Consider the following 15,419-nt stretch of genomic DNA (forward strand, 5'->3'; position numbering starts at 1 on the left):
GGCAACAAACATGGATCGATTGGTCTTATTAATGAAAGTGTAACTTCAAATCATAGATCTGGTGGCTGACTAACCATCTGAGTTATGATGTTTTTGAGATGAGAGTTGTTTTTTTATGAGTCTGTTCATACTGATACAGACTTGTAAAAATGCAATTAATATTATAAGAAAGTGAACAATGTAAACCATAATAGGCTAATTAGTTCTATATATCTATATATGTGTGTGTATAAATATGTGCGTGTGTATATCATTCACAGCGATCCTGTCCCCAGTTGAACGTGGTTTTAGTGTAGTTGATGTCTCTATTGATGACATTGCTGTCGTGGTTATATTAACTGCTGTTATGATGTCATGCTACATTTGAGTGAGCAGTTTGGAAACACCTGATCTATGGTATAATATGTTGTTGAAATTTGAGTGTGACCTTTGGTGAGGGACGGCTGTACATTTACAGGTGCTGGTTTCTGTAAACAAACTGTAGAATTGCTCCTCAGGTTTCTGTGACCCCCAGAGGTTAAAGTAAAGGTGGGCTCGTCCGGGATTTGAACCCGGGACCTCTCGCACCCAAAGCGAGAATCATACCCCTAGACCAACGAGCCATGTATACAGATGTTCACAGCTGTAGTTACATGCTGTCAAGACCTGTGGTTGAACTTCTGACTGGTGATGTGGCAGCTTGGCAATCCACATCTTATCTGGTCCAACAGTACCCTCTGGTGGTTATAATTATATATTCATCCTACTGTTCATGACCTGCAACACTGAACCCAGAATGCAGCAGCATGAAAGATGGTGCTGGCGACCACAGACTGGTAGGACATCAGCAAATGGAAGAACTGCACAACAGACTAGAGGAGCATTTTGCCCAGGTCTTAGCATCAGGACTAGCTCAGGGATGTTCTGCAACAGCTTCTTCCCCCAAGCTGTCAGACTTCTTAACACCTCGCTGCCCTCCACCACGTAACATAAGCGGCCCATCATCATCTCTGTGCCTCCTATTTGCACTGTGGACATTCACCACTGAGGCACTGATAAGGCATCATTTACTATCAAACCACTGACGTTATTGGCTAGATCTTCACTTCATTGTTCACCTTTTTATACAGGTTTAGATATATGTAAGTATGTCTGTAAACACAGCATTTCCATTCTGTAATATTACTGTATTACTACTTACATCTCTGAAAAAAAACACATATTAAAGTGGCCCAAATATAGCTCAGCATTTGTGAGATTTTTGTCTTCACTTTGAGTACAAAAAGTTGAGTTTGGTTGGGTCACATTTGTTGAACACATAGTTGAAATTGTCTTGTATCTCCTCCATGATAAGTTGTATAGGAAGTGTTACTTGGTTTTGTCAATATGTGACAGGAAACACCTGAGTCTGTGCATTGCTGGGGGTTTTTTTGAAAATGTTGTATATCATTTTGTGGTGATGTACTGTATTTACTGGTGCAGGTTTCTGCATTTCACAGGTTAATGTTAATACAAATAGTGCAAAAATAATGTTACACACAAGTACTGACATATAAGAATGCTCTTTTCAGCATGTGGCTGTAATTATGCAAATTGCAGTGAGTCTCCAGAGAGTGCAGCTATAGCTTTTTAGCATCTCTTGCCCTCACGCAGCAGCATAAAAGAAGGCACTGGTCACCACAAATAGGTAGATCATCTGGTGAACGTTGTTGTTGAATTATGTGGTGATGTACAGTTTATTTACCAGAGAAGGTTTCTGTATTTCACAGGTTACAGTCATGTAAACCACATTTTGAGTCAGAAACAAACTGAAGAACTGCTCCTCAGTTTTCTGTGACCTCCAGAGGTTAAAGGTGGGCTCGTCCGGGATTTGAACCCGGGACCTCTCGCACCCTAAGCGAGAATCATACCCCTAGACCAACGAGCCAATGTAAGCAGTTGTTCACATCTGTAGTTGTAGCTGTGAGAACCTGTGGTTGAACTTCTAGCTGGTGATGTGGCAACTTAGCAATCTTATCCAGTCCACTAGCACCCTCTGGTGGTTGCAATTATATTTTCATTTTACTGACCCTTATGACCTGCAACACTGAACCCTAAAAGCGCTCATACTGATAGCTGTTGGCATACAGCTATCAGCATGAGTTTCAGTATGTGAGCTACCTCACACAGAAGTACATGGTCAATACCCCTCGCCTCACCTTTCCCTTTGGTGGCTGTGAAAAAACATGAAAAACACAGAAGAAACTGTTAAGAGCTAGTGTTTGGTTTGTCCATTCTGTGCTACTGTAAAATCATGGTGGTGCAACATGCCGGGTTCCGTGGGAGAGGACCTATACTCTTTGTAGATATAAAGAGCTCATTCTCAGGTACTGAAAACTCAAACTCCAACTTTTGTTTTCACACGGTTATTACTTACTACCCATTACTAATGAAATCATTATATATATATATATATATATATATATATATATATATATATATATACATACATACATACATACATATATACACACACACATATATATACATACATACATATACACACACACATATATATATATACACATATATATATATACATATACATATATTCCATTTCTCCCATATTCTGTCAATAGATCCACCTAAATCTTGGAATCTTGAACACAATGGACCATCAAGAGTTGGTTGGTTACAGACCTGGATTAGTTGGTCTTATTAATGAAAGTGTAACATCAAATCATAGATCTGGTGGCTGATTAACCATCCACGTTATGATGTTTTTTGGGATGAAAAAAATTCCAATGTTACACCCAGTTCAATTGACTTCTGAGACGGTTGGAAGTACGCCAGTGAGTTTTGGTCGTGACTTCATGACGAGGCATACTGTTATGCTTTTTGTGTAGGCTGGGAGTGTGACTCCCTGTTAATTAGCCACTGGAACATTTTACTGAACATCTTATTTGTTAGACAGTTCATCATAAAGAAATTCAAGTCAAGCAAGGATTCATCTAAAGTCAACCGGCAGCCCGTGGATCACATCCAGCCCATCACATTGAAATCGACTGATTGAAAAAAGCATGTAATTCATAGTTCAGCTTTTTTGCAGAAACAGTTACTTGCATAGAATCACTGAGCTTGTGCATGAGACACAGGAGGCAAAAATGCAATTAATTCTGTTAGAAAGTGAAAAATGTAAACAATAATATTCTAATTATAACTCAATTATATATGTATAAATATATAAATTCTGTACCTCTGGATCTATGGTGCTGCGCAGCCGTTGAAAACGATGGATGTCACAATCTCAAAATGTGATCTGACAAGTTGCATTGCAATCGATCTAAAACCACATATAAAAGTGGTCCAAACATAGCTGGAGATTTCTAAGATTTTTAGTGTTTTTATTATTTTGAAAAAGCTATATTCATTCTATTCTATCATTTGATGAGGGACTACTTTATATTTTTGGGTGCTGGTTTCTATCTCTGAAAAAAACAAAACAAAATATAAAAGAAAAATATAGTTCCTGCTGTTTCATAATCAGAATACAACTATGTTTTTGGGGATGTTGATAAACTATTTGGATTGTAATTGTGATGGTTTCAGTGGAGTAGTGAGTGTGTGTTTGTGCAATACTTACACATTCAGGCGATCTGCAATACTTTGCCACGATTTCTCTCGTTGTTTTATGGCAGTGGCGGTGTTTCCTTTTTTTTTCATTTGGTCTTTGACCTCTTCATTTGCCTCCATAATTATCTCCTGCTCCAACAGGGAGAAGTAAGCTGCAGGAGATGCCACGGTGAATCAGTGAATCTGTGATTGATTGCGGGCCCTATTTGAGGAGCTGTTTGCTGCAACTTATCCAGGATTGGTTTCACCTGGCTTGATGAATCTGTGTCTACTTATCCTGGCTTGGCATTTGTGCAACCAATTAAGCCTGAACTTTGTTGTTGTTTTGGATTGGTTGAGGTTACAGTCATGTAAACCACATTTTGTGTCAGAAACAAACTGAAGAACTGCTCCTCAGTTTTCTGTGACCTCCAGAGGTTAAAGGTGGGCTCGTCCGGGATTTGAACCCGGGACCTCTCGCACCCTAAGCGAGAATCATACCCCTAGACCAACGAGCCGATGCAAGCAGTTGTTCACATCTGTAGTTGGACGCTGTGAGAACCTGTGGTTGAACTTCTAGCTGGTGATGTGGCAACTACATCTTATCCAGTCCAATAGCACCCTCTGGTGGTTGCAATTATATATTCATCTTACTGCTTATGACCTGCAACACTGAACCCTAAAAGCGCTCATACTGTTAGCTGTTGGCATACAGCTATCAGCATGAGTTTCAGTATGTGAGCTACCTCACACAGAAGTACATGGCCAAACCACACAGGACAAAGAATAGTGCAAAAAGATAAGATAGAATAAGATAAACTTTATTAATCCCCAGCTGGGGAAATTCTGTGTTACAGGTAGCGGCAATAGAAATAGCAAGATAAGTATATATGCATAGGTGTAGTATTTAAGGAAGGAAAAAAGGATGTAATATTGCACAGGTTATCGCATGTATGAGGTAGAACAATGTTTTACAGTAGTGCAAAGAAAAACAGTTTGTGTGAACACAGTGCTACATTATACAATGCCTGGATTGAATAATCTGACGGCTGTTGGAATGAAGGACCTGTGGTAGCGCTCCTTCTTACAGAGTGGTTGCAGCAGTTTGTTGCTGAAGGAGTGGCTGAGGGCCACCACAGTGCCATCCATGGGGGGAGAGGGGTTGTCCACGATGTCTCCGTCTACAGGAAGTTTTCCACAGGGCTGGAACTCTCTCCAGATTGAGGCTCATGTCGAAGATGTGCGGAACGACCCCACAGAGCTGATCTGCACAGTCCTTGAGCAGTCTGGGGCTGATGCCATCAGGGCCAGTAGCCTTCCTTGCCTTCATCCTCCTGAGCATCCTCCTCACCTGATCTGCTGGTTGGCAGCAGCGCAAAGAGCTGAGAAACATTCAGCACCTCGGACAGAGGCAGCTCACACTATCTGCCAACACACTCTGAACACTGAATTTTATGTTGTCTTCCAAAAACGGATGGCACAGCACTGACAATTATCTGTCTACTTTGTTTATTCATAACAACTCATTATCTTATTATCTTTTAACCAGCAGACCTTTAGTCTGAATGAAACATCTACAGCTATGCAGCAAAGACAAAGAAAAGAGACAGCTTCAAACAGAAATGCAATTTCCAATCAATGTATTTTTGTTGTTGTTGTTGTTGAATTTATTTTAATAGTGGGAGGAAACCGAAGCACTCGGAGAAAACCCACAAGCACATGTTGAAAAAGGTTATGTGACATAAAACCGCATTTTATGTCAGTTTCTGTGAATTCTTACTATAGTCATGATATGTGTTGTAGTTCACTGCAGCCATCACTGAATGGTCGTTTAGTTCAACCACTATAGTTATAAATAAGGGCTCGTCCGGGATTTGAACCCGGGACCTCTCGCACCCAAAGCGAGAATCATACCCCTAGACCAACGAGCCAATTCATAATATCATTGACTACCCAGGTCCGACAGCACCCTCTGTTGGTCCCAGTTAAGATCGTTTTACTATGCATGTCATGGAACATTGAACCCTAACAACACTGATTCTGGAAACTGTCGGCTGATGAAAACAAGACTAGATTTTGAACTTGAAAATTCTAAACAAAACGCAACTAAACGAAAACAAAACGCCTCAACATGATTGTTTGACCAGATGTGTCTCTCGGTCAGTCAATAGCAAATCTATCGTTACTATTATTATTTATTAAAGTGACGAATGACATGAAGTAGCTCTCAGTTCTTGTGGACAATTATCTAAGAACACAAATAAAATAAAATGTTGTGTGAATAATCCTGAAACTCAATGACTGGTCAATGGTAGAATAAATATTATACAGTCTATTAAAAGTGAAAATGCTACTGTACCCTCAACGTGCTTATTTTAATTTCCCACAATTGTGATGTCACATCATCTGCTATTATTTCGAACACAACTTTATTAGGTTTTTGAAGACGCTGTGGTCAACGGATGATGAGGTGCAATTGTATATTTACCTGTGGTGATTTCTGTGACCTCCAGAGGTTAAAGGAGGGCTCGTCCGGGATTTGAACCCGGGACCTCTCGCACCCTAAGCGAGAATCATACCCCTAGACCAACGAGCCGATATATATCACAAATGATAGCTGTAGTTGCATTCTGTCAAGACCTGTGGTCTTTCAACTGGTGATGTGGCGATTTAGCGATCCATAGCTTATCGAGTCCAGCAGCACCCTCTAGTGGTTGCAAGTATATCTTCATCTTACTGCAACACTGAACCCGCAAAGCACTGATAGCTGTTGGCATACGAATTGATACCATCATAGTAAGCTCTACATGTACATTGGTGGAATAGTGGCTTAAAACTTTTTATTTCAAGGTCAACCCCTCTTTTCAGGAAAACCAGAAACAAGTTATTTTATGAACCTAATGACTCTTATGTAATTCTGGCAGGACCTCCACAGACTGTTATAACTCTGTGTTGAAAACCTGTCCTCTAACCACATTTTGCTTTAAAAAAAATCTCAAATAGCATGTCTCAACTCAATATAGGATAGTGAGTGAAAAGGCTTTTAAGGTACTAACCACAAAGTGACTTTTTCTTTGATTTTTATTTTGTTTAGCTTAAAAATACAGAATTTCGTGACAATTTAATATATAACAAAGAAACATCTATTTCTTTTATTTATACCCCCACATACATACATATATACACATTCCAGTATTGTGTGGACATACAGGGGGGGGCAAATGAAAGCCTATCCCTGGTTAAATCTGTGAAGTGTGTATATTTAGATGACAATCCTGTCACATTCTGTGAGGGACACAATGTCACTTGTTGCTTTGTACAATGTGCGGTACTATACCAACCTAACGAAGCCACGAACCTGATCTAACTACTGGTCAATATGACTCATCTGACAAATCAAACCCCTCTCGTATGTAGTGTTTGACAGTGAGCACAATACACAAAGCAGTCTTCCAAATATGTAGTCTGTAAAAAGCCTCATACCAGTGTGACGAGAGAAACAAAAACCCTAACTGAGAGTGTAATTGAGTCTTGTTACAACAACATGTAGCGGGTCAGCCTCCCTCCTCGAAGCTCCCGTAGGCGCTGGCAGTGTCGCAGCATGTTCAGAATCCCCTGAAATCGTTTGTCCACTTTCACCTGAGCAAATTCACGAATGTCATCCTCCACCACAAAATACTGACCTGAAAGACAGTTCAACACAAGGTGAGACCAGTGCTGCGTCCGTACTGCTCATGCTGTCTGTAACCAATGGTCTTTTCCAGGGAACCAACCCAGTAAAACTTTGAATGTGTCTTTCTTCACCCTCTCACATCATTTTTTGTCCATGTAGCAGACGTGAAGGTGTTCAGGGCTGTGGCCAAGTTACCCAGACATCTCAATAACAGACACCAGTGAGTACAGTGATTACAGATACATGGTTTAAACAGGGAAATGTATCTTGTTGTTGGAATAATAGCCCCCAAAATTCTGTTCCTATATTATTTATATTTAAAAAGGTCTAAGGTACCATTCCTCTAGAATTAAGATTTTATACAGGGTGGAAAAGAAATTGTTTTCACATTAGGCTCACTGTTTTTCTTTCCATGAAAAACCAGATGTTCTAGAGGAAGGAAGTTTAAGGAAGTTTTAAATCCAGCTTTCACCCATTTTCTTGGGTGCCAAGAGAGTTCAATGCACTGCAACTTCAGTAAACAAACAAACAGAAAAAACAGATGCAAGTGATTTGTAGTGACTCTGTATTTGCTTGTGTTTCTTTATACAGTGTCTGTTGTCAAATTGATGAATGTGTTTTATCTATTTGCAGTGTTTTTTTTCCCACGATGGTGGATGCTGTTGAAGATTGTTATAACTGCTAGTCTTTTCTTAGGATGCAGTATATTGAGCTTTTCTTTGAAATCAAATTAACAGATCAATTCACTGCTGTTCTTCAAAGAAAAACTGAAAATGAGGAGCTCTATGTTTACGCTGACAAAATGTCTCATCAGAATTAATTCGGATTAGAACTTTGGTTAGAGCGATAATCACACATCATTTATGTAATGTGTCATCAAATTATCCTACTCAATGAGATGCATAATCCAAATCATCAGTCACAAAGAGTGACAGCTGCTGAGTGAAGGTGTACTGTCAGTACCTTTAGTGTCTTTGGTCTCTTGGTCCTTAAAGCGCTGGTGCAGCCTGCGTGCATGATTGTTGAGAGTTCTCACCGACTGATGGAGGATCTTATACTTTGCCTTCACAGCTGTGTTAATACTCTGCACCGCAGCATTAAGCTGATCATATGAAACACGTCCCTTCATGTACCTGAGTTAAACACAACGGTAAGACTTAGAAAACAACATGAAGCTTAAAAAGACACACACATGTACACAAAGGCAATTACAGTTGAGTATGAGATGTAAAGTGGCCACAGAACAGAAGATGACAAACCTGCCACCCTCAGGACAAACTTTACATTTTGTCCACAGAGATCTGTGCACAAATTAACACTTTTAAAACTCAAAGCAGAAATCTTAATTTCAAACACCCAGGATTACACACAGACGCTGACTTTTTTTGAATGACTGTAATCATACATTGCCCTAGTTTCCATCTTTAGGCAGAGTTGAAAACTTTTTTGTTGACAAACTGGTTATATATATAAACTTTGCAGTGTTCTGAAGCCATACCATTTCACTGAGAGGCCAAAAGACCCTTTACTTCCCCTACCTACCCCACTCCAAGATAATGGTTTGAAGAGTTCATTCGGTAAACAGATAACAGCCATACTAAATGAATGAACCAACAATGATATGCCCAGGAGTGCAAAAAAAATGTGTGGATAATAAATAAAATAAAAGATAATGTGACTGCCTGAGCATTGGCTTGTGTTTTCAGGTTCTTCAGAAGCTTTGTTTTTTTTCTCTGATCCATCCTGAAGACACTATAATTTTCACTAACATCAGCTGAGTGAGGTGCGTAAAGTGGTCTAATTTGTCTTTGTTTATTCTAGGAAACTCATTTGGTGAGTGATGCATTGAGGGGTAATGTATTTATGCTCCAATGTGTAATGATATTTTAGAATTGTCTCAGTTTGTTGAATTCCTGTGGCATGTATTTGAATTTGATTGGCTGCGCATCTTACTGAATTTAGCTCGTATCCACATGTAGCCTCATCAAGGTGTTTTGCCCACTGGACATTTGCACTACAGGGACTGTGTTATAAAAGAACGTCCTAACTTAATCTTAATAATTGTATTTATCTCACTGTAAATCATTTTATTTCCTGATTTAATTCGACTGTGGAAAGTTATAGATAAGTAGTGACATTTCTGTATATCTTTTCATAGTTTTCAGTGTTTTCTACAGTGCCTGAGATGATTGGTGACCAGAAGAAAAAATAAACCATGCAGCATCAGTTTGAGGCTGCGTCTTGCTAATCCAAGCCAAGGGCCGTTACAAATCATTTCAGCTCCACTCAGAATATTCTTTGCCCTGAATTAGTCCAGTGAAGCAGTGCTGACAGCCCGACTAATTACTGCTCCTAAACTCTATAAATAAAATGTTCTTTTGAGTGCAGCTATTATACTGTTGTGGTGAAATTAAAGTCCAAGATCTTACAATAATATCAGAATTGCTAAATTCATGGGACTAATAATGCACTGTGGGCCCTCATTGCACTGTTCATACTCCTCTGGTCACTGGTCCCCTTGTCTTAACTAATAGATGAATATGTAGAGAACTGTTGTTGCACTGTTACAGTATGTCCAAAAACAAAATGAACAATATGAATAATCATATCACATTGGATATGAGAGGGATAATACTTACTGAGGGATGCTCTCAAACTCTGGCAGGGTGATAAACTCCATCTCTCTGACAAAGCTCTTGTTGGTCTTCTTGACATTTTCCTGCTGAGCTGGCTGAACATCCGCCGCGTCTTTCTGGTTCAATGGTTCACTTCCACTGAGAGATGAGAAAACATCAAACAGGAGACATCAGTCATTCAGAACTGGAGGTTGTTTTCTATTGGCGTGGCATGGCATGGTATAAAAAAAGAGGATATATCTGGGGAGGAGCTGTGAAGGCAGCTTCACCTGGATTTAGTTCCTAGTTCATGTTGTTTAAGTGAAGAGACATCGATGCACTTGCTACTTCTATCTTAGACAAACCTTGCATCGATCTGCAAAAACTGTGTCCTGGACAAAGGACTTCTTGAGGCTAAAGCTTGTTTTTCTTGTTTTTTTGCTTGTTTCCTTATTTGAACTGAGGGTCTAATGATAGAACATCATGTATGTAGTTTAGATTGTAAAGTGTTCTCAGGCAAATTACTAAAATTGCTTTCATTGAGTTAACCTATTCCAAAAGCAAAAAATGGTTTTCAGTCTCTCTTTAGTCAGGCTGTCCCGAATGTCAAATTTTTGGACTTCACAGCGCTCTGGAGTTATTAGAAATTGTCAATCACATGGGTCAGGAGCAACCTTACACAGCCATCACTGGAATCTAATTCTACAAATAGTATAACACTAATGATATTACTGGAGCCTGAACTAAACCAAAGCTGTGCAGGAACGCTTGGTTTTAGATGTTGATTCAGAATTCGGATGTCACCATTATGAATGAAGCTTCAAACTATTCAGTACAGCTCTATACTCTAAAATATGATATGATGCCAATTTTTAATTTCAGTCTTTAGTAGAGCTGCAACTTATGATTGTTTACATTATCAATTCATCTGCTAGTAATCTTATCCATTAATAGTCTGAAAAATGCTCAAACTGTAGTACAAGACTTTAAAGAAATTCAGTTTCCTATAATATTAAGACCAGAAAAAGCAGCAAATTCTCACATTAAATTACTTAAACAATCAATCAATTATCAAAGGTTGCCTATTAACTTTCTTTCAGTTGACTAATCCTTGCAGTCTTTAGCACTATGATATTTGTAATTTGATTAAAGCTCTTTATTTCATCAGATTAATAACTAGATACAAGTGATGCAGTTTGTACATATTGGCTGATCTACTTACTAGAAGTACACAAATTTGGAAGTTAGTGTTGGTAAGTCGGCACATTAGTAAATCGTAGGTTTGTATTCTGTTCAAAATGCAAAACGCAAAAAAGCAAATAAAGCATCATATACGTGTCCTCACTTTGTTGGGACTTTCTTCCTGGGCATGTGTGCAGGTATGTTGTCCTTAAGGTGCTGGACATCCTCAAAATCCTTCTGGAATGACCCCTGAAGTTCCTGAAACACAAAAAATATGCTTCATCAGTGAGCATGTTTGACGGCATTTAGAAAGTGTCTTCATTAAGATAAGATAAGATAAAACTTTGTTTATCCCGTCGATATACATACAAATATACATAATATACATAATATATATATGTACATATTACACAAGCAAAATTGAATTTGACTATACAAAAGAAAAATAAAATATGTAGAAATATATATATAAAAATATGTAAAAAGTGTGTATTGCCCCAGTAGCTTTGGAAAAAAAAACAATGTAGGCTGCCTTCCGATTAAAAATTACAATAGTGTTACTACTATTGCACAGAAGAATAAAATATACACAACAGGAAATGCTATGTAATATTGCACAAAATGTAAAAGGAAATATGTAATATTGCACAAAAAGTATGGATATGAGCGTAATTTGCCAAACAACATCAACACAGTCTTATGTTAAGTGGTGCTGGAGTTGAATAATCTGACAGCTGATGGAATGAAGGACCTGTGGTTGCGTTCCTTCTTACACACTGGATGCAACAGTCTGTTACTAAAGGAGCTGCTAAGCCCCACCCCACTGTGTCATGCAGGGAGTGGGAGGGGTTGTCCATGATCGATGTAAGCTTGGCTAACATCCTCCTCTCACCTACATCCTCAGTGGTGTCCAGAGGGCAGTGGAGGACAGAGCCAGTTCTCCTGACCAGTTTATTAAGTCAAATTAATTCAATTACCGAGTTTGTCCACCAGAGAGCACTGACGAGTCGATCTGACACTCTTAAATGTCCCATATCCTGCATATATCAACCAATAACCACATTTAAAAGATACTCATCCAAAGAAAATACATGTTTATAGTAACATGTAACATGTATCTAGTGTGTGTGTGTGTGTACTGTTAGCAGCTGCATGAAGTGTTGATTATACAGTAGCATCAGCTGCACAAACTACAGGCCCTCAGATTACCTTCAGATGCTTTAGCTGCTCTTTCTGTTGGCAAACACATTGTTCAAACTCCTCCAGAAGTCTCTCGAGTGCAAAGAGTTCTTGTCCAAGTTTCTGAATCTTATTTTGAGGCAATTCTAGATACGGAGAGAGAAAAAAAGAACACAGTGACACTTTTTATGACACGCCACGTTAGCTTTCCACAATAATAAAACAGAAGAAAAGCCAATGTCACAATAAAAATCACGATCATACCAACAACTGACAGATCCAGCAAGCGTTGTAAGGATGATATCCTGTCATGAATGTGGTGGCTGACGTCCTCCAACTCACTCATTTTCCTGAAAGAGGGACACATTCAATTAATGAAAAAAAACAGGCTTTTACACATTATAAACGGTTACCTGGTAAATTGCATCAATGAAACTAATAGAGGAGAAGGACTTGAACATTAGTAAATGTATACTTAAGTATCATACTATGCAAAATACACTTTTGCATAGTTTTTCAACAAAAGTATGTCGCTGGAGTATCGAGACTCCCAGAATATGAGAAAAGACCACCCTCTCTCTCTTTTGCTCGCTCCACTCTTCAGAAAATGTGCATTCCACAACGACAGTCAGATTTGCCTCGTATCCGTGATCCAGAGTTTAAATGTTGGGGAGTCTTCCCTCCAATTCCACAGGATTGATCTTCCTGCTAGAAGAGTAGTGCATGCAATACATTTTGAGTGGTTGTTTGGTAGAGGGCTACCTTCAGGTTAAATGCCAATTTTGGATTATTTGAATTATAACTATTAGATTCAATAGGTTTTCCAAATATTTTAGTAAAAACGCTGAAAAAGGAAATCCAGAAACCTGAGAGTTGAGCCAAAATGTGTGAGCTAATGTGGCTGGTGAGTACCAACATCTATTATTTGACACATCCACTGATGAATACAGCTTTCATAGACAAATTAAATCTATGCAGTATTTTGAATTGAAGTGAGGCTGTGTGAGCACAAATTGAAGAGCTGTGCACTCGTGACAGGATGGATGACCACTCATCTACTGTGAAATTTGTTTTCAGATCTTCTTGCCATGTCTCTTTCTTTGTGGTATTTAACACCACAGAGGTTAAATACCTGCAGAGGTTAAATACCTGCAGAGGTTAAATACCTGGGGCCATACTCAGTAAGATTCCTAGTGCAAAGAGTTGCTCTTGGTGATGAAAATCTAAAAAAGAATAGAATGATGACATTTTCTAAGAATTTGCCCCTTACAGTTAAGACTAGATGCTGGCAAAGATAAAAGTTATTCACAAAGCATCTAAGCCCTGAAGAGAGCTCCTAATGTGGAAAAACTGCTAGGAGGAGGGAGGAGGACTTTTAAGAGGCTTAAGAGTTTGTTAAGCAGAGCAGAAAATGGTGGAAAGAGAAAAAGGAAGGAGAAATATTCTCCAAATGCCATAGGTGGTGTGGTCGATCTTATTCAAGATTGACTCACAACTCCCACCCAACACAATAACACAATAATGTCAGAAATGAAAGGGATCATAACACTAAGATATTTGGCAGCAGGAAAGAAGCAGTGCAGCAGTGATGACTTGGGTCTGTCGCAACCTTCTTCAGCAGTGATCACACAAACAATTACAGCACTTTCACAGCCTCATATTGTGAAAGTTCATCTCCTTTCCACTGGATGTCCGCACCTTGCAGGCTCACAGAAAGGCATTCATGGACATAGTGGACTTCCCCACTGTGGCTGGTGTTATTGATGGGAGAGATGTTTATGGTAGAGTTATGTTAATTAACACAGCAACTTATAGAAGACGGCCAACAATCACAGAAACTCATGAAAGCTGAGCCATTTTCCCCCCGTTAATAGGCCTATCAAATAGATCCCGTATTCAAATTACCAGCATGGTAACAAACACAAGCAAATAAATACAACAACTATCAGTCTGTAAACAGGTCGTTGCACAAGTCTTTACAGTATGGCTTACAGTTTATTCAACAGAGATGTTCATCCCTTTTCTTGCTCACAGTTGCTCTGAGAATTTTCCTAAATCACTCCTAAGCTACAACCAAAGCTTGCTAAAAAATTTTAGGTTTAGGTTAGGAGCTCTCCGAGAGTGAACACGGCCCCTTTAAAAGCAACTTCAATCAAGTTGTATTTAAATACTCTTATAAGTACATTAACATGCAGAACTTTTGTAGTTGTACTCTAATGTATTCATTAAAGTGTATTACTTTTTAATGCCAAAAATACTTACTTAATACACTTTTACAGAGCTTTCTTTATAAACTCTGGACATGATAAATAACTCTCTGTCTATTTTACTAAGTATAATGTAAATAAATACACCAATGTATTGTGACAGACTGTTAACTACACTGTTTGAATAAACTTTGAGGTGAATTTTAATCGAGTAGTGTGTATTTGTAGTTTTCTGGAAGAAGAGTGGTCAGGTTCAGAGGATGCGTTCAGCTGCCCTCTGCCCAGAGCAGGACGAGTATGCTTCACAGAACACATAACCACCCTGCTTTTCATATACATTTCTAAAGCTTTTTTGACTAGTCTGACAGAAAAAACATTCAACGTAAATAAATGTATGCTGCGCACCTTAGGTAGTAATTAATGTTGATTCATTTTGATTATACTTTGTTTAAACAAGACTGTACTACAAACACAATTGTCAAAAGGAGGTTCATATCTAAATATAAGTGTAAAACAAGTACATGGTAACAAAGTACTCAAAAGTAGACTGTACACTTTGACAGAGAAGTTCATATGGAGATGAAATCAAAACAGGAATGAAATCTTCGAGGTTGCTACTTTCACGCTGTTAGCAGCTAAAAACAGGCACATACAGTGTACAGTGAAGCGCCTTCCACCGCCATGCTGAATGTGTGTGTGTAACGGAGCTTTTAACAGACGGATTGAAGAAAATAACTTACTCTGACTGATGTGCTCCGTTGACCACCGGTGCTCTTCCTCAGTGCTGCGTTCGCGGTTCAATCTGAATTTGAACCGTCACGCAAGATGCAAAGGCCAGCGCACGCGCCGTCTCACTCATCACGTCATAGATTTCTTCTTCTTCCGCTACATTGGCGGCTTGGCAAACAGCTTTCGGATGCATAACCGCCACCCACTGATCTGGAGTGGACCAATGACTATACCCTCCCTGTAATGCGTCGACTAAACACACAG

At 39.0% G+C, this 15,419-nt stretch overlaps 1 protein-coding gene and 5 non-coding genes across 6 annotated transcripts; all 6 read right to left on the bottom strand.

Moving 5' to 3' along the window:
- Nucleotides 1–530: 530 nt before the first annotated feature.
- trnap-ugg lies at nucleotides 531–602 on the bottom strand. Its single transcript has one exon. It is a non-coding gene; the product is annotated as a tRNA-Pro (tRNA).
- A 1,232-nt stretch (nucleotides 603–1,834) lies between these two features.
- Nucleotides 1,835–1,906, bottom strand: trnap-agg. Its single transcript has one exon. It is a non-coding gene; the product is annotated as a tRNA-Pro (tRNA).
- A 2,110-nt stretch (nucleotides 1,907–4,016) lies between these two features.
- trnap-agg lies at nucleotides 4,017–4,088 on the bottom strand. Its single transcript has one exon. It is a non-coding gene; the product is annotated as a tRNA-Pro (tRNA).
- A 1,341-nt stretch (nucleotides 4,089–5,429) lies between these two features.
- On the bottom strand, nucleotides 5,430–5,501 carry trnap-ugg. Its single transcript has one exon. It is a non-coding gene; the product is annotated as a tRNA-Pro (tRNA).
- Nucleotides 5,502–6,094: 593 nt separating this feature from the next.
- trnap-agg lies at nucleotides 6,095–6,166 on the bottom strand. Its single transcript has one exon. It is a non-coding gene; the product is annotated as a tRNA-Pro (tRNA).
- A 499-nt stretch (nucleotides 6,167–6,665) lies between these two features.
- Nucleotides 6,666–15,229, bottom strand: ska1 (spindle and kinetochore associated complex subunit 1). Its single transcript, XM_041939662.1, has 7 exons — nucleotides 15,167–15,229; nucleotides 12,484–12,569; nucleotides 12,250–12,365; nucleotides 11,204–11,298; nucleotides 9,883–10,017; nucleotides 8,207–8,376; nucleotides 6,666–7,253 (listed from the first exon to the last, which is right to left on the bottom strand). The coding sequence occupies exons 2-7, from the start codon at nucleotides 12,563–12,565 to the stop codon at nucleotides 7,105–7,107; spliced, it is 747 nt and encodes a 248-aa protein (XP_041795596.1). The 5' UTR covers nucleotides 12,566–12,569; nucleotides 15,167–15,229; the 3' UTR covers nucleotides 6,666–7,104.
- Between the last annotated feature and the right edge of the window lie 190 nt (nucleotides 15,230–15,419).

This window comes from Chelmon rostratus, chromosome 6 (genome assembly GCF_017976325.1).
Source record: "Chelmon rostratus isolate fCheRos1 chromosome 6, fCheRos1.pri, whole genome shotgun sequence".
Lineage (NCBI taxonomy): Eukaryota > Metazoa > Chordata > Actinopteri > Chaetodontiformes > Chaetodontidae > Chelmon > Chelmon rostratus.

Coding starts and splice junctions, on each gene's coding strand:
- ska1 (XM_041939662.1), bottom strand. CDS start 12,565: ATGAGTGAGTTGGAGGACGTCAGCCACCACATTCATGACAGGATATCA. Junction 12,366..12,483: donor GCTGGATCTGTCAGTTGTTG/GTATGATCGTGA, acceptor CTCCGTATCTAG/AATTGCCTCAAAATAAGATT. Junction 8,377..9,882: donor GAGTTTGAGAGCATCCCTCA/GTAAGTATTATC, acceptor TGTTTAACTCAG/GTACATGAAGGGACGTGTTT.